The sequence below is a fragment of the Halichoerus grypus genome, chromosome 2 (assembly GCF_964656455.1).
Source record: "Halichoerus grypus chromosome 2, mHalGry1.hap1.1, whole genome shotgun sequence".
Taxonomy (NCBI): Eukaryota; Metazoa; Chordata; class Mammalia; order Carnivora; family Phocidae; genus Halichoerus; species Halichoerus grypus.
The window spans coordinates 103,044,764-103,069,915 of record NC_135713.1 but is presented as its reverse complement, the minus strand read 5'-3'; the positions used below and the strand labels follow the sequence as shown (position 1 = coordinate 103,069,915).

At 39.6% G+C, this 25,152-nt stretch overlaps 1 protein-coding gene across 2 annotated transcripts in view; it reads left to right on the top strand.

Moving 5' to 3' along the window:
• The window catches only part of NLN (neurolysin), a 92,686-nt gene that overhangs the window by 36,943 nt on the left and 30,591 nt on the right, over positions 1-25,152 (top strand). For both annotated transcript variants that reach the window (XM_036117449.2, XM_036117451.2), the window contains exons 2-7: positions 685-944; positions 4,549-4,697; positions 15,262-15,369; positions 18,004-18,106; positions 18,726-18,886; positions 24,582-24,717. In XM_036117449.2, coding sequence (XP_035973342.1) covers positions 685-944; positions 4,549-4,697; positions 15,262-15,369; positions 18,004-18,106; positions 18,726-18,886; positions 24,582-24,717 — 917 coding nt within the window. The remainder of the gene's footprint in view (positions 1-684; positions 945-4,548; positions 4,698-15,261; positions 15,370-18,003; positions 18,107-18,725; positions 18,887-24,581; positions 24,718-25,152) is intronic.

Sequence of the window (25,152 nt, the reverse complement as noted above, 5' to 3'; positions counted from 1 at the left end):
CATTTAAAACATTTATTTATTTTTAATTTTTATTTTTTTTAAAGATTTTATTTTTGTAAGTAATCTCTACACACAACATGGGGCTTGAACTTAGAACCCCAAGATCAAGAGTCACATGCTCTACCAACTTGGCCAACCAGGCATCCCAGCACAGGAAAAACAATTAAGTAAGAAAGATTACTGGTTTAGGGCGCCTGGGTGGCTCAGTTAGTTAAGCGACTGCCTTCGGCTCAGGTCATGATCCCAGGGTCCTAGAATCGAGTCCCGCATCGGGCTCCCTGCTCAGCGGGGAGTCTGCTTCTCCCTCTGACCCTCCCCCCTCTCGTGCTCTTTCTCATTCTCTCTCTCAAATAAATAAATAAAATCTTTAAAAAAAAAAAAAGAAAGATTACTGGTTTAATTTTTAAAGGACAATATTATGTCTTTGACACCTAACTTTATTTCTCAACATGATTTAATTACATAACCAATTCATTGTTTGGTAAGTACTAATTCCATTAAATCGCCATTCAAGGAGGAAAAAAAATACAAAGGCATTTAGTTTTGTGCTTATGTGTTCACCTGAAAGAGATTTGCTCAATTTTATGAAAAAGTTCTTTTTAATTTGATTAGATAATACGCATTTGTGTATTGACTTTGGACCAACAAGTGCTTAATTTTTATTCTTTTTCTGATTCTTTTTAGAGTTGGTGGTTCCAGGATTTTATTCAGAATGACTTTAGGAAGAGAAGTGATGTCTCCTCTTCAGGCAATGTCTTCCTATACTGTGGCTGGCAGAAATGTTTTAAGATGGGATCTTTCACCAGAGCAAATTAAAACAAGAACTGAGGAGCTCATCGTGCAGACCAAACAGGTGTACGATGCTATTGGAATGCTTGATGTTGAGGAAGTAACTTATGAGAACTGTTTGCAAGCACTGGCAGATGTGGAAGTGAAGTATATAGGTGAGTAGGATGCAGAAATACCTCCATATTTCATTTTGTAGGCCTCATAACCCATCTTATGCATTCTGTTTGGGCAGTCCATTTTCCAATTTTACAAGACATTGATTTTTCCATAATCAATTAATTGCCTAGAATTGAATTAAATAAGATTAAAATGTTTTTATTATGTTGGCAGAGGTGCTACGAAATTTACCTTCTCGATACAACTGCTTTCTAGAGAGTATTTTGACATAATACATCAAAACTCTTAAGAAGTTCATATCCTAGCCCTGCAATTCCGCATCTAGGCATTTAATCTAAGGAAATAATCAGATACAGGAAAAATTGTGTATAAATTCATGTTTAAACAGGTACTCTGTCATAGCAAAAGCTTGGAAACAACCCCTGGGTGCCAACCAGTACAAAGGCCAAATAATGATACATTCAGCCTCTGCAACACTATGTAGCCATTAAGATCATGTTAAGGAACAGTATTTAATAACTTTTTTAAAAAAATCACAGAGAAGGAAACCAGAAGAAAATACACAGATTTTAATAATAGCTAATTTCTTGAGTATTAGGTTTACAGTTGATTTTTAAAAATTTATTCTCTCTGCTTTTCTCTATTTTCCGTATTTCCTACACTTAAAATATATTATCTTTGTAATATAAGTATTAGGCCCTTTGAGTTAAAAGGAATGAAGATTCACGTCAGTTGCCGCTAAGGGTTAGGTGTACTCTGGAGTGTAATTATGACTAAGCAACCTTGGCCATCTATCCAGGCTTTGTAAGAACATAGGTTATCTGTAGAATTGGATATCATAAACATTTGTATGTATTCTGGAATTTGGAAGGTTGTCCAGAATCCTGCACAGCCCTAGTGACGTAGTCCTCTCTTTACCCCCATCAGCCCCTCATCACCAAGAGTTCCCTTCCCTATGTCCCACCATAATAGGGACTCTCTTACCTCTTCTGTTTCATTTTCTGCCTCTTACCACCACCTGCTTCACTCTGATTAATAGCCACTAAATCTGGCTAAAAGTCTTGAGTTTAAACTGCCGAATAAAAAAGACCTGGTTGGTCTCATTAGTCAAAGTCAGAGGGATGGATGGGGCGCCTGGGTGGCTCAGTCCGTTGGGTGTCTGCCTTCAGCTCAGGTCATGATCCCAGGGTCCTGGGATCGAGCCCCGCATCGGGCTCCCTGCTCAGCGGGAAGCCTGCTTCTCCCTCTCCCACTCTCCCGGCTTATGCTCTCTCTCTCTCTCTCTGTGTCAAATAAATAAATAAAATCTTAAAAAAAAAAAAAGAGGGATGGAATTGGTCCCCATTTGGCAGAGTTTTCCCAGAAGGCAGCTCCATGTGTATCTCCCTCCCTATATGTGGTTTTGTCCTTCGTTCAGAGTATCAGTTCTTCAGTCACATATGGCCAAGATGGTATGCCAGCCTGGTGACTTATACATTTAACAAATATAGAAATCAGTGGGGAAAAAACAAAATCTTTTTAAAAATTATCTTAAATTCTGCTTCTTCCCCAATAATACATCTTTTTTTTTTTTAAAGATTTTATTCATTTATTTGACAGAGAGACAGCAAGAGCGGGAACACAAGCAGGGGGAGTGGGAGAGGGAGAAGCAGGCTCCCCGCCGAGCAGGGAGCCCAATGTGGGGCTCGATCCCAGGACCCCAGGATCATGACCTGAGCCGAAGGCAGATGCTTAATGAGTGAGCCATCCAGGCACCCCCCCAATAATACATCTTTTGAATATACTTTTAGTTGTTTGGTATTCTTGCTATCCCATAAGTTTAGCTTTTTGAGTTGATCATAAAAATTTTTGAGTTTAGGAGTAGCTTTTTTTTAAAAGACTAACTTTCTCTTATCAGTATATATTCTCAGAGTTCGATCTGCCTCCTGCAATGGCTGTTAAAACCTCATTTGTCTAGTGTCAGGTACTGTTTATAGTTTGGCAGTAAGAACGTAAGTCTGGTTCAGGTCTTTGTGGCAAAGTAAGGAAGGAAATGGTTTGTTTAAGAATATGTTTCCAATTTTAGGCTCCTGCATTTTGTTGTCTTCATTTTAGTTCTGGAGCAGTTTTGATTTTTTTCTTAATATCTTCTTGAGCTAATTTTAAAAAGTAAACAAATTGTAACTATATAGTTAACTTTATCAAACAAGTGCTGCGTGTATGAAATTTTAATTCTGTTCCATTCTTTCTTTAATCAAGAGACATAAAAGTGCATATTTGACATGAAATCCTTAAAGAATAATTATTTAACTTGATTTTTAAAACCATACCTTATGAATTTATTCAGATATTTGAGGCAACTTTTTATAGCTTTATTTGTAGCAATGTTTTAAGAGGACTGACATAAGTAAGGTAGCTTGTTTAACTGGACAATTTCTTGGTGTGTTCTACCCTCTACCGTATACCACATGTGGAAGTTTTACCTCTTTAGAATACCTTCTAAGTACTAAAGGTAACAAACCTGTATTCACTGTCACAGCATAGCCGCAACCATCCCTACAAACCATACTCATTTTTTTCCTGTAAGATCGTTATTTTACTGACGTCAGATTTTTGCCCAATTAAAGTCAAAATACAAATGTATGAAAAACCCAAGAAACAATTCTAATATGTGAAAATTAGAGCAGACTGCATTACCACCATCATGTAACAGGAATAGCCCCAATATTGAGCTGCTTACTGGATGTGTCCACTGAGATTTCTGGGAATCTTCTGTAAGTGTATGGAACTTTTTTATGCTTGTATGAATGTTTGCATTTGGGGGAGGGTTTTTGATGTGATTCTCTAAGGAATCTGTAGTAAAGGTTAAGGATTTCTATTCTAAACAAATCCCCTCCCACTAAATTGGTCTGCCTTTTTCTTTTAAAGATTTTATTTATTCGACAGAGAGAGACACAGCGAGAGAGGGAACACAAGCAGGGGGAGTGGGAGAGGGAGAAGCAGGCTCTCCAATGAGCAGGGAGCCCGATGCGGGTCTCGATCCCAGGACCCTGGGATCACGACCTGAGCCGAAGGCAGACGCTTAACGACTGAGCCACCCAGGTGCCCCTCGTCTGCCTTTTTCTAAAACATCTCTGTCTCTTCCAGTCTCCATGCTTTTTCTAGTCTCTCCTTCTCCAATCCTCTCCTGAGATCTTCCTCTTACCCTGCCCATACTAAGGTCCAGCCTTCCCCATAAGGCATTACATAGTGCTCCAGTTCTTAGTACTGCTGTCTTTGAGTTACTATCCCATTCATTGACACGTAAGCTGCTCTGTCCTGTATTCTTCTTTATCTTTTCACAAACTATTCCGTACTCCCACATCCCAGACTATAAAATGCATCACTATGAGAACTGTCTTTATCCTTCTGCATTCCCAGTTAATAAATTAAACCCTAAACATACTTTGATAAGTGCTCAGTGTACACCCTTTTTGTCCCTAATAATGCCACTGCCACAGCCAAGTCCTGCATTAGATGCTGTTTGTTTCTTGATAGCCTTAGGAACCTTTACAGAAAGTATAAAATGAAAAACTTAAATTGAGATAATCATTCATCTAGGTAGGAGGTATTTTTCTTAGTGCTGATTTGATGAGTCCTTATGGTTTTTTCCTCTCTTGACAGTGGAACGAACCATGCTAGACTTTCCCCAGCACGTCTCCTCTGACAAAGATGTACGGGCAGCAAGTACAGAAGCAGACAAAAGACTTTCTCGTTTTGATATTGAGATGAGCATGAGAGAAGATATATTTCTGAGAATTGTACATTTACAGGTAAATGACATTATAAATCCCTTTAAAGATTTATTTATTTGAGAGAGAGAGAGAGCACGCACATGTGCATGCAAAAGGGGGGGTGGGGTCAGAGAGGGAGAGAGAGAATCTCAAGCAGATTCCCTGCTGAGTGTAGAGCCCTTCATGGGGCTCGATCTCACGATCCTGAGATCATGACCTGAGCCAAAATCAAGAGTCAGAGGCTTAACCGACTGAGCCACCCAGGCACCCTAACATTATAAATCCCTTTAAAAGAAAAATGAAATCTACAGTAAAAAAATAAAAATCTTTGACCAACAGTAAGAAGTATTTGAAAATTTCTGGATTTTGTTTCTAATTATTATATTAATGGGCATAGCGTAGCTTTATATATTGTTTTTTTTTTTTTTTTAGTGTTATATATTGTTATACCACGTAGGTTTATGTTGAGTTGCCAGTTATATTCACTTAACACTGAAGACCAAGTGTAAAAAAAGTGTACATCTACAATCTAAGGATTTTTAACCATCATGAATGTAATGGTTCAATGTAAAAACCTCTTAGAATTTTCAAAATGTTGAAAGGTTTATATTAGATCAGGTCAGCTGCAAGCAAATGGAATTGTGAGTTGTTTATCTGCAAATATCATGTGGTTTTGGCCATGATACTGATGAGCTAACTGTTGATGCTACACACCAGTCATTCCTGTACATTTTTCAGGACTCACAGAAATGATGGCTAATGAGTGTTTTATGTGGGTCTGCCTTGAATGTTTTGGTCTTTTCATTACCAATGTTCATTTGCTTCCTAGAGTTTCATTATGTCTTTGCTTTGAATTTTTATTTTCATGACACTCAGCAGTTTGTTCGGAAAACAACCATTGTTTTATAATCCTACACATTTTTTTTTAAATTTTGCATGTGTCTTTATGCAAAACCTCAAAAATTTTGTTCTTTTTAGCAAATATGGCAAGAGTTTAAATAAAAAAGCAGTTTTATTTCAGATGTTTTATATGTAACTTACTAAAGAATATGTAATCAAGACTTTATTTAGACATGTAAAATGTTCATGCTGTCTGTCCTCTCATGTCAAACAGGCACTTTTCCCCCTGTAATTTATATTCATCTCTGTGGTTCATAACTGTTCATCTTTAGCACTATAAAAATAACATAAATTATAGTAACTTTATGACTGTTCCTTATTAGTTGCATTGTTTTATTCTTTTGACCCCAGTTATTATTCTCTGTGATTCAAATCATGGCCCTTACAGTCTCCTATATTTTTTTAAAGATTTTATTTATTTATTTGTCAGAGAGAGAGCAAGCACAAGCAGTGGGAATGGCAGAGGGAGAAGCAGGCTCCCTGCTGAGCAAGGAGCCCATTGCAAGACTCGATTCCAGGACCCTTGGATCATGACCTGAGCCGAAGGCAGGCAATTAACCGATGAGCCACCCAGGCGTCCCTACAGTCTCCTATTTTTTATTTCATCCCCCCAAAATCTAATTTCCTTTCTAGCTCTATATTATATATGTATTTTAGAACTTTTTCCCAGAATTTCTAATTTCCTTTGATCAACTCTGTTTTCATTCTGACTTCTAAGTTTTCATTTGGGACTTTCTAGCCTCAAGAAGGTATTGCAATCTTAATGTTATATGTCCTATCTAATGCTTTTCTCTGATTTTTATGAATATTATCACAATATGGGAGGTTTGTCACTTTAGATTTCTTTGTTACACTTTTAAATTTTGTATATATTGTGGTCTGATCCCATTAAATTGGGAATAAACTGCTGCCTGTATAGTATACTAGTGTTCTATGCCAACTAGACACCAGTGGATTCATCATATTTGTTCATTTGTTTGGGCAGGTTCACTTCAGCGTTTTATTGTGATAATTTATAGTAGGTGCAGAATTGTTTCCATAGTTTTTCCTTTTTCCCAAAGGAGTAATTAATTATTACTATACATGTCGATTGTTGTATGACCATTTTTAAAAGTTTTTACAATGTCTGTTAAGGCTAGATCAGAATAATAAAAAATAGCTGTTGTGGTTTTTTTAATGCAGTAGAGCTTGTTTAGTGAATTTAGTTACCTTCAAACACCTTCCTTGACAAATAGTTGTGTTTATTTAAGCAGTATTTATTTTATTTTACTTTATTTTATTTTATTTCTTGTATAGTTAACATACAGTGTTAAATTAGTTTCAGGTATACAATATAGTGATTCAACAATTCTATATATTGCTCAATATTTAGGCAGTATTTTTTAAAACCTGAAACTATCAGTATGAGCTTTCCGGTAGCATTGGACACTTTAACAATGGTAAATCTCATCCCATTCATAATTAAAAGACAAAGTTATGGGCACCTGGGTGGCTCAGTTGGTTAAGCATCCAACTCTTGATTGTGGCTCAGGTCATCGTCTCAGGGTTGTTAGATCGAGCCTCAAGTCGGACTCCGTGGTGGAGAATCTTCTCTCCCTCTGCCCCTCCCCTCCACTTGCTGTGTGTGTGTGTGTGTGTCTCTCTCTCAAAAAATAAATTAATTTAAAAAAAGACAAAGTAGTGGCGCCTGGGTGGCTCAGTCATTAAGCGTCTGCCTTCAGCTCAGGTCATGGTCCCAGGGTCCTGGAATCGAGCCCCACATCGGGCTCTCTGCTCAGCGGGAAGTCTGCTTCTCCCTCTCCCACTCCCCCTGCTTGTGTTCCCTCTTTCACTGTGTCTCTCTGTCAAATAAATAAATAAATAAATCCTTAAAAAAAAAAAAAAAAGACAAACTATATCTAAGTATTCTATTTATTTTTCTCTGTTACGTTCTACGTAAAATATGGTAACCATGATGTAACATGTAAAGCCTTCATTAAGCTGGGTAATAGGATCTTAAGTTTATATGAAGTCAGCAATTTCAGACGTGATCTACTAAAATGAAGGTGCTCTGAATAATACTGAGGTCTCAAGATACCACCAATGTAGACAATAATCTATAAAGGTCTTAATTCAATCTAAAATGTTATTTTAGCTCTCATGTTATTCTTCACTTAGGATTGATGAATAGAAATATGAAATTACTTTTCATAGTTCTTTATGTAAAATCTGTGCTCAATAAGGCTCCCAGTTGTCTACTGATGTATATAACCTCTTCAAAACTTACTGGCTGAAAAGAGCAGCAATCATTTTATTTTCTGTCACAGTTTCTGTGGATCAGGAATTGAGAAAGGAAGCATTTGGGTAGCTCTGGCTTGGGGTCTTGCGTGGGTTGAAGACAGTGGTGTCTGGAGCTGAAGCATGCAGAAGCCAACCAGATATCTCTCTCTCCATGTCATGTCTGGGCATCTCCACATTGTTTCCTTACGTGCTTTGGGCTTTCTCACAGCATGGCAGTGTCAGGGTAGTAGGACATGTTTCGTGGAGACTCAGGACTCCAGCAAGGGTGTCGCAGCACGCTCTACAGAGGCTGCATTGCCTTTTCTGACCATCTCAGAAGTCACATAACATCACTTCGGCCATACTGTATTGATTGACTGCAGTCTGCCTAAATTCAAGGGACACTACATCTCAGTGTAAGAAGTATCAACTAATTTGCAGTCATGTTTCAGAATCTCCAAAATAAGTCATGTGTTGACTCTAGATGGATGAAATTATAATTGAGCCTGAGACTAGTGTACCATAGTCTTCCTACCTCCTTCCTAATGTATGGTTAGTAGTTTACATTTTGGCACAGCGTTGTAGTTATCTAATTTAACTTTTATACCAATCTTGTGAGGCATCCCTTTTTATAAACGGAAATACTGAAGCTCAGAAATGGTAACTTCCTAGGAGCCACAGAGGTAAATGTGTACCTCTTGGTACACTTACTCAAACGAAAGTGAGGAACAGGTGGTGACAGATCTAAAAGATAGGCCTTCAGTAACCGGTGCTAGGACATGGCTTATCCATGTAGGAAAAGGAAAAATTGGATCTCCTCCTCACAACCAAACTGAGAAACTGCTTCTACAAGTTTATATAAAAATATATCTTTATGACACCTGAGCAGGGAAGTATTTGTTAACTGTAAAGTACTGACTGTAAAATGACTGATAAACATGACTAAATTAAAATAAAGAACTTCTGGAGCGCCTGGGTGTCTCAGTTGGTTAAGTGTCCGACTCTTGGCTTTGGCTCATGTCATGATCTCAGAGTCCTGAGATTGAGCCCCTAGTCAGGTTCCCTGCTCATCAGGGAGTTTGCTTAAGGATTCTCTCCCTCTTCCTTTGCCCCTCCCCCCTTCGCCCCCCCCTCTAAAATAAATAAATCTTTCAAAAAAAAATAAAGAACTTCTATTAATAAAGTGAAAAGACACTAATATTGGGGCGCCTGGGTGGCTCAGTTGGTTAAGAATCTACCTTCAGCTCAGGTTGTGATCTCTGGGTCCTGGGATTAAGGCCTGCATGAGGCTCCCTGCTCAGCTGGGAACCTCCTTCTCTCTCTTCCTTTGCCCCTCCCCCTCCTTGTGTGCGTGTTCTCTCTCTTTCTCTCTCAAATAAATAAATGAAATCTTAAAAAAAATAGACACATACTAAAAATACTGAAATACTTAAATACTAAATTAAGAAATTTGTAAAACGTGAAACCAGCAAGTATTAGTACCTAGGATATATAAAGATCTACTACAATCAATAAAAAAGGCAAACATCCCAAAAGAAAAATGAGCAAATGACATTAAAAGATATTTCAGAAGAAACACAAATGGCAATTTAACATGTCAGCCTCATTAGTAATCAGGGAAGTGCAAATGAAGGTCACAATAAGATACCATTTTTACTCACCAGACTGGCAAGAATAAAGAAGTCTAACAGTGGCCAGTATCTGTGAGTGTGAATCAGTGGGAATGTTTATGCCCTGCTGGTAAAGGTGTAAATTAATTCAAAAATTAGAGTAATAATTAATTTGGAGGAAAAGTTGGATCTCACATTCTCCGTAACTCAGCATATCCTCGCTGTCCCCCACCTCACTGTTTACCTAGAAATACTTTTGCGTTTGTACACAGGTGAAATTGGACAAATGTTCATAGCAACATTATAATAGTAAAACACTGAAACAACTCAGATTTCCATCAGCAGGAAAATGCACCAGTGAATTTTAGTATATTTACATTGGAATATTTTATAGCAGTAAATAAACTACAGCCACATGCAACAGCAGGGCTGAATCTTAGTAACAATGAAAGAAAAAAGTTGCAGAACACTACATATTGGGATATCATTTTAGCAAGCTCAAAAAGAAACAAAACTAAACAATGTATATGTAAGTGGTAAAACTGGAAAAAATGTTTAGTATAAAAGTCAGGAGAATGGGGGCGCTTGGGTGGCTCAGTCGTTAAGTGTCTGCCTTTGGCTCAGGTCATGATCCCAGGGTGCTAGGATCGAGGCCCGCATCGGGCTCCCCGCTCTGCGGGAAGCCTGCTTCTCCCTCTCCTGCTCCCCCTGCTTGTGTTCCCTCTCTGGCTGTCTCTCTGTCAAAAAGTCAGGAGAATGGTTATCTGTTGCACAGGTAAATGCAGCAGTGTTGTTACTATTTTATTTCATAAATTGAAGGGTGGATTTAATTTGTCTTTATAACGTATGTATGTAATTTTACTCATTTGTAGATTAAAAATATTACATGCAAATTTAACATGTTAAACTTAGCCTTAATTCCACCAGAAGAAAAAAAAGAATAAGAAATTAAAACAAGGGGCGCCTGGGTGGCTCAGTTGGTTAAGCATCTGCCTTCGGCTTAGGTCATGATCCCAGGGTCCTGGGATCGAGCCCCACATCAGGCTATCTGCTCAGCGGGAGCCTGCTTCTCCCTCTCCCTGCTGCTTCCCCTGCTTGTACTCTCTCTGTCTCTCTCTGTCAAATAAATAAATAAAATCTTAAAAAAAAAAAAAAAAAGAAATTAAAACAAGCATTTCCTCATTCCTTTAGCTAAAAACTTGTCCAGGTATCGAAAGCCAGCAGTCAGGGCCATCGGTCTTGGCATTTCCCAATCCTGACAAAGGTTTCTTAGTTGTTGGCTAAGAAGCCAGTAGAGGCTTCATAGACCCTCTTTCAAGCCATGTTGGTAAGAAAAATGTGCAGCGGGGCGCCTGGATGGCTCAGTCGTTAAGCGTCTGCCTTCGGCTCAGGTCATGATCCCAGGATCCTGGGATCGAGCCCCGCATCGGGCTCCCTGCTCCACGGGAAGCCTGCTTCTCCCTCTCCCACTCCCCCTGCTTGTATTCCCTCTCTCGCTGTGTCTCTCTCTGTCAAATAAATAAATAAAATCTTTTAAAAAAAAAAGAAAGAAAAGAAAAATGTGCAGTGTCTCCATGTTAAAACAATCCAGGCGGGTGCCTGGGTGGCTCAGTCATTAAGCGTCTGCCTTCGGCTCAGGTCATGATCCCAGGGTCCTGGGATCGAGCCCCGCGTCAGCCCCCTCTCCCGCTCCCCCTGCTTGTGTTTCCTCTCTTGCTGTCTCTCTCTCTCTCTGTCAAATAAATAAATAAAATCTTTTTTAAAAATTAAAAAATAAAACAATCCAGGCATATAATATTTTATTCCAGTGGGTTGCTAACTAATAAGCACAGAAGAGGGATTCTTTAGTGAAGTCGGAGTCTCACTGATGCCAGCTGAATCGAGAAATACACATATCTATTGTAATATTGTTTATATTTTTTTCAGAGCCCTGGGCTTTGGTCAGGCCAATTCATCTTAGCCAATTAATGACTTAAAGTTTTAATGTTAAAGTGTAAAACAATAGGTCATGGGATTAAGTAAAGATGCTTTTAAGCACTGTATGGTCTCCTACTCTACCTCAAGGATATTCATCTTTGTTTCTCCAGTATCTGGCATAAGTAGGAGCTCAGTGAATATATGCTGAATGCAACTGAACTGGCCCCAGTTAAAATGTGTCTTCGTGAAGTATGGTTCCCCACTCCCAGTGTCCTCACTGGGCCTCTGGCTCATACCAAAGCAGGGGCTCTTGTAGTAGTATGTTGAATATGTCAGCAAGCAGGCCTTTGTGTGGCCCCCCTCTCTGGGAGCACAAGCAGCTACCTAAGAATGCCCTTTTCACAATAGTCAGATAAAAACCTAACAGAAAACATAACATTGAAGAGAACAGGAAAGAAAGAAAACTGCAAATATAACTCATTTAATTAAGTTATGCCTCTCTCTTAGCTTTTGCAATAGGATCTGTATTCTACTCTGTTGTTATGTTCTGTTGCTTTAGCATATTCAAAGCTTATGAATCCATTTTTCTAAATGATATTCAAAGAAATATACTATCTTAATTTTCAGGGTTCTTTTAACAATGTATTTTCTAGTTTGTATACACGATATAGAAAGTCCCCCTGAAATTATTTTTTATTTACATATTTTAGAAACTGGAAATGTGAGGGTCTTGCAAAGAAGAGGACACAGTTATGGGGTAGATGGTGGGGAGGATTGGAGAGAAATTTAAAAAAATCTTCACTTGTTTGTAATGAAACTTTGAAGAATGATAATAAATTAAGGTGTTGTAATGTAGTGGTATAATATATTGGGGAAAGTACCAAAGTCAGAATTTTGCAGAATTTGTTTCTACCCATTTTTACTTATAAATAGCTGAGTGATATTAGGAAGATCATTTAAACATCATTTTCTTGTCTGTGATAAGAGTATACAAGCACATGTGTAAGTGTGTATCACAAATGCATGCACACGCATTCACACTTTTATATAAAACCTCTTTGTTATAGGAGGAGGTTAGGAAGAAACTAAATCTTGTCACCACAGAGATTAAATAAAGAGCCTCTACTGTCAGATAATATAAGTTTGAAAATTACAGAAGAGCGCTTTAGGCCTTCCCCCGCCCCTAAAGAGGAGAAACTTCACCCAGAGATGTCTGAGACCTGGTTCCAGTTCAAGTGGATCAAATTCTTATTCAGGAAGGAAGGTGCAAGTACAGCAGAACAGTCTAGAAGTACTGGCTGATGCCCTGTTAGAAAATCCTTAAGCAGGAATTCTGATCTTGCCTGGAGATTATAAGGGAGAATATTCATATGATCAGCTCTGGGACAGGAATGTGCTTTAGAAGCACATTTTAGAAGTGTTTTACTCCTACGAGAGCCCTCCAGAGATTTCTGAGACCTCAGAGTCTGACTGGCAGATGGTGCCTTGTTACAACTGAGTCGGAATTTTAAGTGTCATTTCTGTGGTAAGTCAAATATTTCAGTACAGATAGTCATATTTTAATTAAACCTGATTCGGGGCAGATTTTTCTCAGAACATCCTTCTACCTGTTTATGCTTGTCTTACCTTTTTGGGGAGTCAATAGTTTTTACCTCATCAAGACCATGAGTTTAAGTTTACTGTACTGAGTATGCTTCTAGGCTTTCTGAAGTAGCAGCCCAAGTACTCACTCCAAGATACAGCAAGTCCAGGCGCTCCTCGTATGTGAGCCCTTCCTGATCGAGTGTAGCATAGAGTGAGAATTCTGTTCACATCAGCTGCTGAGACTTGTCATGAGCCTAAGCTCAGGGCCATTGTGACCAGGTGAACCCAAGAACCCAAGTACTAGGACACTGCTGTCCAGCACTGTGCCCAGCTTCTGCCTTGGCTCACTGCCCTGCTGGGAAGGCCCTCTGCTCGGGATCTCCGCCTGCATATTTGGGTCCTTCACAACTTACCCAGCTCTCTCTAGGCCCTTCTTATGGGGGATTTTTTTCCTCTGTCCCCGCTACCTATAGCTCCTGCTTAGATGCTCCCCAACCTTACAACACCCAGTATTATATCTTCTAGAAACTCCTATTCCTGTGCCCCAGACCTCAGGACATACTTCCTGGTGCTGTTAAAACCAGCCTTGATCAACCCAGGTTAATCACTTGCACATGAACACTGTGACTTGAACTGTTAGCCATCCCTAAGGGAGCCAGCCCACAGCCCTGTTATCTCCCTGGCCGTTACGGGTTTCTTCCTGTTGCAAGCACCTACTGCTGGGGTCCCAGTGTGTGCCAATACCAGTTAGGAAGGGTTCCAACTCCAGTCATGCCAGCATGCTCAGAAGTTCTCCAAGGATATAAACGGAGGTTATTATGGAAAAAGGTATCTAACTGTTCTCTGCCTCCACTGAGAATAAACGCAGAGGAAACAGTGAGTAATGTGCACAAAAGTGCTTTAGTACTAGAACATAAAATTTTTTATTGATAGGCAAAGTGAAATACAGATCGTTGTATTAAGTAGTACCCTCAGTTAAAATACAGCTATTTGGGGGGGCCTGGGTGACTCAGTTGGTCAAGCATCTGCCTTCGGCTTAGGTCATGATCTCAGGGTCCTGGGATTAAGCCCCTGTGTAGAGCTCCTTGCTCAGTGGGGAGTCTGCTTCTCCTCCTCCCTACCCTCCCTCTGCCTCTCCCCCCTACTCATGCATGTTCTCTCTCTCTCTCTCCCCCCCCAAATAAATAAATAAAAGCTTTAAAAAAAATAAAATAAAATACAGCTATTTGCCCGCTGCAACAAAATGTGAAAAATTACAGAGTTACTGCAGCAAAAGCATTAACACCAACAATCTAAAATGCAGGCTCTAAAGCTAAACATTGTTCTTTCAAAGATGTATTTAGTTGGGAAAATATAAAGCTGAGGGGTGGGTAGCCCAGGTCTTGATGGAGAGAGAGAGAGTGCACCCAATGCTAGGTCTCTAAGGCTCTAGAGACAGATGTCCCTCATTGGCTCTCACCCAAACTGAATTACACCTGCTGAGTCTGTCCAGAGTGCAGAGTCTGTCCGGAGTGCATTTCCTCCCAGGGACATGAACTGGCCAGCCATCCAGATGTGCCATGTATATTCTGCCACCTGTTTTGAAGAAACATCTGGTATTTTTATTACCTTGCTATTGCCGGGGGAGTTTTCCATTCTCCTCAAGGGCCCTCCATTCTTTTGAGTGATGTTGTTTGTGTTGCTGCATACAGGTTCAAATGTTCTGTCCAGCTTTCCTCCTTTTTGTGCAGTGTTGACTCATTTTCCCCAGATACTTGTTCATATGCTGCTTGCTGTAGTCTCTTGATCTCTCTTGCCAAATGACAGTAGAGCATTTTTGAAGTGTTGGAAGCCTTTGGCTGGGGTTTTATCCAGCTGTCCTTGTTTGGTATGTTGGCAAAAGAGTCCCACTCTCCATTTGTGTAAAATTTGCCCGTTATTTCTATTCCGGCCTCTCAAGTGGAACCAGGTTAGCAAATGATGGAAAATTAAATCCAGATGATTTGTGATAAGGAATATGTTTTTTGAAAAAGACCATGGTCATAGAGAATGCTCAGAATGAGATTATGCAAATGTTTCTTTTATCACACTTTCAAGTGGTACAGGCACTCTTGATTCTGATGCAAGGCAAGGCAATTCTGGTTAGCTTTTTATTTATTTAATTTTTCTCTTTTAAATGAGCAAAGCTCACTAAAGCATAAAAGAAATTAGGTCTTCAAAAGAACCTGCCTTGTAATCACCTATGTGCTTCATAACCCAACAGAGATGATGAATAAATTTGCTTTGGTCTCACAGTTTATAATTTACCCATGCACTATTGTAACAGGAATGGTTGTCACACTCTTTCATTTCAGGAAACATGTGATCTGAGTAAGATAAAACCTGAAGCCAGAAGATACTTGGAAAAGTCCATTAAAATGGGAAAAAGGAATGGGCTCCATCTTCCAGAACAAGTACAAAATGTGAGTTTGTGTTTCTTTTTCTTACTGGGAAAAAAAAGAATAAATAAAATACAACAAAAAACAGGTTGGGAAACAATACATTTGTAATATGGAAAATAATGCATAATACAAATCCATTTACAATGTATTTGGTAGTCAGTGGTTTTAAATTCTACAACTCCTCTTAATCTCATGGTGACTGACAGACAACTGATAATTGTTTTTTTTTTTAATCCTTTGCAAATTATATTTGTTTCATGTGTGCTGGGCTTATTTTCCCTGCTCTGTTTTACATTTTCTTATGGCTGGTTCCAGGTCTTAATAGTTGATTTGCACTCTCCACACTCCCTTGGTCACTGGTAATAAAATTTTTATGATGGAGAGTTTTAATATAAGCACTTTGGAATGGAATACCCTATGATTAAAACAGTTGGCCCTTGAACAACCTGGGGGTTGAGGTGGCAACCCCCCTGCACAGTCAAAAATCCATATAACTTCTGACCCCTCAAACCCTTAACTACCAACAGCCTGCTATTGACCAGAAGCTTTACCCATAACATAGTCGATTAACATGTGTTTTGTATGTTACATGTTTTAGATACTGTCTTCTTATAGTAAGCCAGAAAAAAGAAAATGTTGTTGAGAAAATCGTAAGGAAGAAAAAACACATTTATAGTACTGAACTTTATTTATTGAAAAAAAATCTGTATATAAGTTGCCCTGGATGGTTCATATCCCTGTTGCTCAAGGGCCAACTGCATATGCCCTTTAAAGGCAGACAGATTAGCTACTGAAAAGTGCTTCTCAAACTTTTTCTTTTGTCTAATGCTAATCCAGTCTTCCAGCTTCAGAAGTAAATCCAGCTACAGAATTAAATCATTCTTCTTAGACAGGACATATAACCCATGATCTGTTTCCAGGTCATTCTTCTAAACAGTAGAACAGGAAACAAGTGTGAAAGACATCCAAACCAAGTGATGTCAGCATAGTAGATATAACTGAAGGTACCACTGAGATACAGGTACCTTTCTGTCACGTAAATGCCCTTCGAACACCTTGTATCCTCTTAACCTAGTCAGAGGAGAAATGTGTGACTGATCTCACTTATCTTACCTTTTGGTCTTCCAGGTCAGTCATCATTTCTGTTTGAGGCATTGTATTAGTTGCAATGTATTTACAACTGACAAAACTCTGTTGACACAGTTTAAACAATAGAAGAGATTTATTTGTTTGTATTAACTAGAAGATCCACCATCCAGAAGGACATAGAGAAGCTTCCCTCGAACCTCCCCTCATGTCTTAATGGCCCAGATTGGATCATATGCCTAATCCTGAATCCCCCTTCAGTCAGGAGAATGCCAGGCCTGGCTTACCTGAACCAGTCAATACTCTAGTGGGGATGGGACTACCTAACTGTTGTAGAGTTACCCTGGAACTTCAGATAGGGTCAGATCCCACCCAAACTACAGGGCTAGTGTAGAATGGGGGAAAGGTGGAAGGGAGCTTGGGGTGACAACCGGAGTGTCCAAAAACAGTGCTGCACAGTATGTGTTCAGTCAGCAGACTCCACTTTAGTGCACATCAGAATTACCAGGTCATTCTTCTACACAGTAGAACAGGAAACAAATGTGAAAGACATCCAAACCAAGTGATGGTTTACAGCAAAGCTGTGAAAGCTCTGAGTACAGGGTCCCACCTCTGAGAGTGTGTTTTAGTTGGCTTGGTGTGGGTCTCAAGAATATTCATTTCTAACAAATTCCCAGGTGATGCTGACACTTTTGGTCAGGGCCATGCTTTGAGAACCATTATGGTTGATGTAAATTTCATTATCTAGCATTTTTAGAAGATGGGACAGGTTAATAAAAATGTTTCGTGTTTTTTCTTGTGGTTTCCTTTTTTGCTTCCTTTGATTTCACACCTAATAGTTTTTATACAAATGTTAAGGCCCATATCACCTTAGTTTACAAAGGTCTATAAAACTAAGACATGACCTTTTTTCCAAAGCAACCATAGAATTAATTGTCTCGGTTTACTTCAGCACCAAATACTGATTTCTACATTAAAACTTTGAATTGGAAAAGATTGAAAGATGTTAATTATTAACAGGCTACTAGAATCATTTATTCACCCAGCAACTATTTATTGTGTGTATATATTATGTGCCTGAGTCTGCTTTGACTCTACCTCCTAAATTTATTTAGTTCTTACAAGTTTATGACTAATTTCTTTTTTTTTTTTTTAAGATTTTATTCATTTGAGAGAAAGAGAATGAGAGAGAGCATGAGAGGGAGAGGGTCAGAGGGAAAAGCAGACTCCCCGCTGAGCAGGGAGCCCCATGCGGGGCTCGATCCCGGAATTCCGGGATCATGACCTGAGCCGAAGGCTTAACCAACTGAGCCACCTAGGCGCCCAGTTTATGACTAATTTCTAACACATCACTGGGATTGCCTTTTTGTACATGTTGCATACAGATCCTCACGGACACAGCATAGAAGATGGCAGGAAACTATTTTATGAAACACATCGTTAAAAAACATACTTCCGAGGGTTGGGCATAGAAGCCAATCTTCATGTAAAAGTGAAACTTATTTGATGGCATTAAAAATGAAAGTTTCTTTTTATTGTTAATGTTCTATATTTGTATCTTCTGTTCAGGAAATCAAAGCAATGAAGAAAAGAATGAGTGAGCTATGTATTGACTTCAACAAAAACCTCAATGAGGACGATACCTTCCTTGTATTTTCCAAGGCTGAACTTGGTAAAATTCTGGGTTTTTTCTGGTTAAATAATATAATTTAGAAAAATAATGTTACCTCACAGTTTGCCAAATCAAGGTTGAAAGAATTCTTTAAAAAATGATCCAGTACCTTCTACAGAACCTATCACCCCTTCTACAGAAAAGATAACCGAACCATGCCTAGATTTTATGCTAATAAAAGTATGTATACTATTTCTAGAGATGCTCCAGAGGAAATTTCATAATATTTCTTGGTAACTTATGCTGGTGTTTAACAGCCTTCAGTGCCTTGAAATTTTTTACCTTATAATATCCCCTACAGTATAACTTAAACTAGTCTCTTCTTAATTTGTTCTGGATCTTTCTTGGTTTAGTTTTGCCTGTTCTCCATCAAAACACCATCTGCACAAGTACACTGAAGCCTATTCATAATTTGAATTACCATCTCCTAAGCCACCTGTCCTCTAATCACCACCCCCATTCCAGTAGCTTCAAAATGATATTATAAGGATTGTCATTATTTTACTTGAATTTCAATTACTCCACAGAATTCCTAGAGCTTCTTAAAGGCACCATGCCAATGCTAAATAAACTAATAATGAGTGGAAAAATTGATGTATGAGAAAATGATTTCTTGCAGGTGCTCTTCCTGATGATTTCATTGACAGTTTAGAAAAGACAGATGATGACAAGTATAAAATTACCTTAAAATATCCACACTACTTTCCTGTCATGAAGAAATGTTGTATCCCTGAAACTAGAAGGAAGATGGAAATGGCATTTAATACAAGGTGCAAAGAGGTACTCTGAATGTTTGTCTTTCTTTCGTTTTTGTGGAAGATTTTAAGAAAAGGGTTTGCTTTGTTCACCAGTGTTGAAGTTAGCTCAGAGACCAACATGCCTATTTGAGTATTATGCCTCCTAATTCCTGAAGGCTTTTAGCTTTTCCCTTGCTCATTGGTAGCCTTGGTGTGGCTACAGCCTAAGCTGTTCTCATTAAAATAGAATGGGTTAAATAAACTAAAAGTTGTATTCACCAAGTCAACAGTCCAGGGCTGGTGGAGCACCTCTCTGTCCTTAACAAGTGACTTCCAAGGCCATTCCAGCTGTCACCATTTCCCAGCCTATTTGGAAGAGGGAAAATAAAGGACAGAGACACCCTGGAAATGACATACATCCACTCCATTCACCTCCTATTGACTCAGATTCCATCATCTAGTTGTATCTAGCTGCAGGGGAACCTGGGAAATGTAGTCTTCAGTTGACAGCCATTTGCTCAGCTGAGGGGATTCTATTACCAAAGGGTAAAAAGGAAGAATTAGAAATGCATTCTCAGAGTCAGCTAGACAGCTCCACCACAGTCTGTCTCTCTAGATGACTGTGAGTGCCTTTTTTCCCACACATAGAACCCATTTACCATATGTCAGACCATAACCAGTTACTGCCTTGAGCTCAAAGACCATGACGTCTGGAGCTCTCCCCACTTGGAGCTTCCTCATGATCTAGCAGTCTGTGAAAGAGAGGGCATGCTGTCTGGTCCATTCATCCCCAGGACACACGCCCACTGGTAGAATAGGAACACAGTAACCACACTAAAAACTCCTATATGGAAAAGGAAAGAATAGAAAACATACAGCAGGCCCATACCAATTTTCAAAAACTGTTTGGCAGGAATTGTGAGGATTCCTTGCTCTGATGAAGTTTCTTGAATAGCTCATTAAAGTGATTTGGGGTTTTTTTCTAGCAGAAATTTGTTTAGCAATTGTACTACATGATCCCTGGTTTTGCCTGCCAAGAATTCTTTCTTGTCTGTTACCCTCCACGACCATATCCTGTGCGGCTACTAGTAAAGATTCGTGCTGATGCTGGCTTGAAGCCTGAGGGTTGCTTTAGGGATCAAATAACCACAAGCTTTTGCAGGCCAAGCTCATGATGCCTTTGGTAATATAATACCCTCAAAAACTTAGTAGGTTTCTTGTCTGTTTGCATCCAGTCAGATTCATGTTAAAATAATTCAACCCAAATAATATTTTTGGTCAGTCGTTCTTAAACCTTCCAGATCTTTTTATATTGGTTCCTGTATCCTGTCCATCTTGCTTTTCCTCAATTTAATGGAATCTGCTTTGGGGCCTTCTGAAAGAGTAGGCTTGAGGAGGAAGGCAGCATTCTCAAACTAATCTCTACAATTCAGGAAATCTGAGTGACAGTCTTTTCTCTGGTATTAGGAGGACAGAGCAATTGTCTCTGCCATCCATCTGAAGTCCTAGATTGTAAGGCACAGACAGAACCTCTGTTAGTGGAAGTCTTTTCCTTCCATCTTTGCAAACTGAACATTCTCAATTGAGTTCATCTCTCTCGTAATCTTTCTAAAAGTCACAAATAGCAACAAACATGCACCAACATTAGTTTTCCCCAGAAGTTCCCCTAGAGCTAAGCCTCAGTAGGTAATTGTTCTGCCTTCCAAGTTATGACATGAAATCGTTTTAACAAATGTTACCCATGGTATAATGAGGATTGCCAGCTTCCCAGCCGGCATTGTGTCTGTCCTCACCTTCTCTTCCTGTACAAGTGTCGTTATTAGAGCAGTACCCTATTCCTAATGTCAGTCTCTGTGGGTATAAGGGTACAGGTTAAGCAGCTACACAAAAGCCAACAAAAAGCACAGTGACTCAAATAAGATAAAAGCTGTTTCTCTTCAGAAAGGATTAGTGGTTGGCAGAGGCTGGGGCCACTGGGGAATTACTGTTTAATGGTTACCAAGTTTCCGTTTGGGGTGTTGGAAAAGTTTTGGAAACAGATAGTGGTAGTGGTTGCACAACAGTGTGAACTGAACGCAATTAGTGCCATTGAATTATACACTTAAAAATGGCTAAAATGGGAGTTCCGGCAGATGTGGGAAGGAGAGTGGACCCCAGAGAGCTCTGAGCAGCCCCACCCCCATGGCCCAGTTACCATCACACCCGGCAGGAGGTGCAGCTGCCACAGCTGGCCCAGTCCCCATCACTGTCACCACCAGCAGCAAGTGGAGGGAGGTGACCCAGCCCCCACCCACCCTCTGCTCTTTGGACACCAGGCTCAGCATCTGGGGCAGGAGCCTCCGTGGCGCCCACTGGCAACGACAAAGTCATTACAACAAAGGTTCTGGAAACAGTAAAGTGGTTCCATCGACAGGAATGAGACCGAGGAAGATGTGTTTGTATACCAGACTGCCATAAAGAATAACCCCGGGAAATACCTGCGCAGAGTAAGAGAGAGCGAGGCTGGAGTTTGATGTTGGAGGAGGAAAGGGTACGGAGGCACCACGATTCCGCAGGGGACCTCCAGTTGAAGAAAGTAAGGAAAATTAAGATGAGACCCAACATCAGCAGCCACCTCAAGATCCTTGCCGGTGGAACTTCGGTGACCTACGCAGATGCCCATAAAACCCCAAACCACGAGATTTCACAGAGACAAAACCAGCCAGTCTACAGCTGAGAACTGGTTGGCTTGTAAGCCTGAAAGGGCAGGGCTAAGTAAATGTGGGCTTACCATCACTGACATCATCCAGTTTAGTCATCCAACAAGAGGAGGTAAATAAGAAATTCCAGCAATAAGAAATGAGCAAAAGATTGGAGCTGAAGACCTTAAGTGCTTGCCTTTTGCCCATTGAGCAGATAACCAGAATTTCTAATCTGCATTATCTATGCAGCATGGGGTTTCTATTATTTTTACCTAAAGATGCCCATTTTTGGTAATGATAAACGTGTTTGGGTTTTTTTATTTTTGGTTTTTTTTTTTTAAGCCTGGTGGTTTTTTTTTCAATACGCCATTTAAGGTTTTTAAATTGTTTCATATCTGGTCGAGTTGAGATTTTTAAGAACCTCATTTTTAATTTGTAATAAAAGTTTACAACTTGATTTTTTTTCAAAAAATCAAATGGCAAACACCTGTTAAAAGGTCTAAATTAATTTTTTAAATGGTTAAAATGGCATTTCTTTTTCTTTTTTTTTAAAGATTTTATTTATTTGAGAGCGAGAATGAGAGAGAGAGAGCACATGAGAGAGGGGAGGGTCAGAGGCAGAAGCAGACTCCCTGCCGAGTAGGGAGCCCGATGTGGGACTCGATCCTGGGACTCCAGGACCATGACCTGAGCCGAAGGAGGTCGCTTAACCAACTGAGCCACCCAGGCGCCCTAAAATGGCATTTCTTATGTTATATATGTTTTACCACAATTTTAAAAGAAAGGTTTATTTCTCTTGCAACTATACAGAGGTGAGTGATCCAAAGCTTGGTATTATGACTTCTTAAGTCTTTGTTGTCATATGCAGTTTGCAGCTCGCAGGACAGGCATCTGTAAAGAGACGACCCAGGAATTTTACTCATCGCCTCTTTGAGAGTCCCTTGTCCCGTTGTAGATCATGTGGCCACAACTAGTTTTGTTTTTTTTAAGCAATATGTTTAATTCTATGATTTCCACAAACTATACGTGAAGTTTCTAACCATCACAATTCAGTTGAGAACAGAACGTTAAGTTACAGGCTGTGGGGAGAGAAGGCAGCACCAGTGGTGGCACCTTCCAGTCCGGTTGGGCTAGGGGTGGGGGTGGAAGGAGAAGGTCTCATTTACTCAGATCGATACTAAATTGTATTGAAAACAAAATGGACTAAAAAGCAACTACTCCTTGATGTTGGGGTGGAAATGGGTGGAAAGAATGAGTCCTTCAAAGCAGGAGGGGAGGCAGGTGGGGGAAGGTTCTGTGGCTGTGACCCCACGTGGTCACTCACGCTGCTCCAGACTGTCCTTGGTGTGTGATCTTCCTTAGAAACATGTCTATGAATATGGTTTAATTATCGGGGGGGGGGGTAATTTTTCTTTCACCCCAACATTTATTACTTTCTCCAAGAGATAACTTTTCCTTTTATTGTTAAAAAAAATACGGGGTGCCTGGGTGGCTCAGTTGGTTAAGCGACTGCCTTCGGCTCAGGTCAGGAACCCAGGGTTCTGGGATCAAGCCCCACATCGGGCTCCCTGCTCCACAGGGAGCCTGCTTCTCCCTCTCCCACTCCCCCTGCTTGTGTTCCCTCTCTCACTGTCTCTCTCTCTCTCTCTCTCTCTCTGTCAATTAAATAAATAAATAAAATCTTTAAAAAAATAAATAAAGCAATATCATTGTTTGTGTCCTTAATACATACAAAACAAAGAAAAAGTTTGTAATGATTTGAAACGAATCTCTGAAACATTCATAGGTGTAGAGAGTTCTGTGGCATTAAGTATGTTCACATAGCTCTGCAGCCATCACCACCATTGTCTTCAGACTTTTTATCTTCCCCAGCCGAAACTCTGTACCCATTAAATGCTAACTCCCAACCCCCCTCCCCCCCCACCCCTGGCATCCACTGTTCTACTTTCTGGCTCTATGAATTTGACTCCTCGAGGAACCTCATGTAAGTTGGAATCATATAATATTTATTCTTTTATGACTGGCTTATTTTAGCATAATATCTTGTTTTAGCATTTGTCAAAATTTCTTTACCTTTTAAGACTGAATAATATTCCATTATATGTATATACCACATTTTCTTTATCCATTTATCCACTGATGGACATTTGGATGGCATCCACCCCTTGGCTATTATTCACATAATGGTGTAGTGAACACAGGTGTACAAATATCTCTTTGAGTTCCTGCTTCCGCTCTTTGGGACGCATACCAACAAGTGGAATTGCTGGATCATATGATAATTATGTGTTTAATTTTTTAAGGAATTGCAATACTGTTTCCACAGCAGCTACACTTTTTACATTCACATCAGCAGTATACAAAGTTTCCAAATTCTTCACATCCTCATTAACACTTTTTTCTATTGTTTTTATAATAGCCATACTAATGGATGTGAAGTTAAAGTGCAAACTTGTGTTTATATGTATTTATAACTCCCAAAAACAAATTTAAGTATCAATATTTGTTGCAGTCTTGTCAATGAAATTAAGTGGGGAATCACTGTAGTCCTTAACAATACATTTTCTTTTGTTTTGTTTTTTGTTTTTTAGATTTTATTTATTTATTTGACAGAGAGAGACACAGTGAGAGAGGGAACACAAGCAGGGGGAGTGGGAGAGGGAGAAGCAGGCTCTCTGCTGAGCAGGGAGCCCGATGCGGGGCTCGATCCCAGGACCCTGGGATCATGACCTGAGCCGAAGGCAGATGCTTAACAATTGAGCCACCCAGGCGCCCCTTAACAATACATTTTCACTCTAAGTTTATAATACCTACAATTTTATTAAGACCTCATAGCACTCTCCTGAGGCTTAAAAAGTCAAGGATTTCAGAAATAAAATTGGATCATGAATTTTAAAAAAGTCTTTAACACTGAAGTAGAGTCATTTATTAGGAGGTTGAGATGGTTTAAAAATAATTGACAGTTTTACCAACCTAAAAATACATGTAATAACTTCCTTTTAATGCTTTGGATCCAATTAATGATTAATCTTTGTTTTTGTTGTTGTTTATTACTAGGAAAACACCGTAATTCTGCAGCAACTACTCCCACTGCGGGCCAAAGTAGCCAAACTCCTCGGCTATAGCACACATGCTGACTTTGTCCTCGAAATGAACACTGCAAAGCGTACAAGCCATGTAACAGCCTTTCTAGGTGGGGTCTTTTTTTAATCAGTTGTATATTTCCATTTTTCTTCTTTGACTGTTTCACTGTATTTGCCTAAATGCATATGCTCTTGTTACGTATTTGTCCTGCACGATTTGTCACAAATGTAAGATAAACATGTATTTGGCTCTCTATGGGACATAGCAGTTTGGGAGGCAACCCCAGAGTGTGAGGTGAAGGCAACAGCCTGAGAACCCCTCCAAAGAGAAAGAAGGAAACTTATGGAAGATACAAAGTGATCTAATTCTGATTAGGCCTGTAAGAGAGTAGGTGAGTACAGGCAGCCAAGAGGATAACTCAGATGGGAATATGCCAATTTTAAATTAAAATAAATTAGGGAGAATGTGAAATAGGCAAAATTAGCCACAGTATATAAATTGTGGTATCCATCTAAAAAGTGGAATTGCTGTATCCAAATAGACA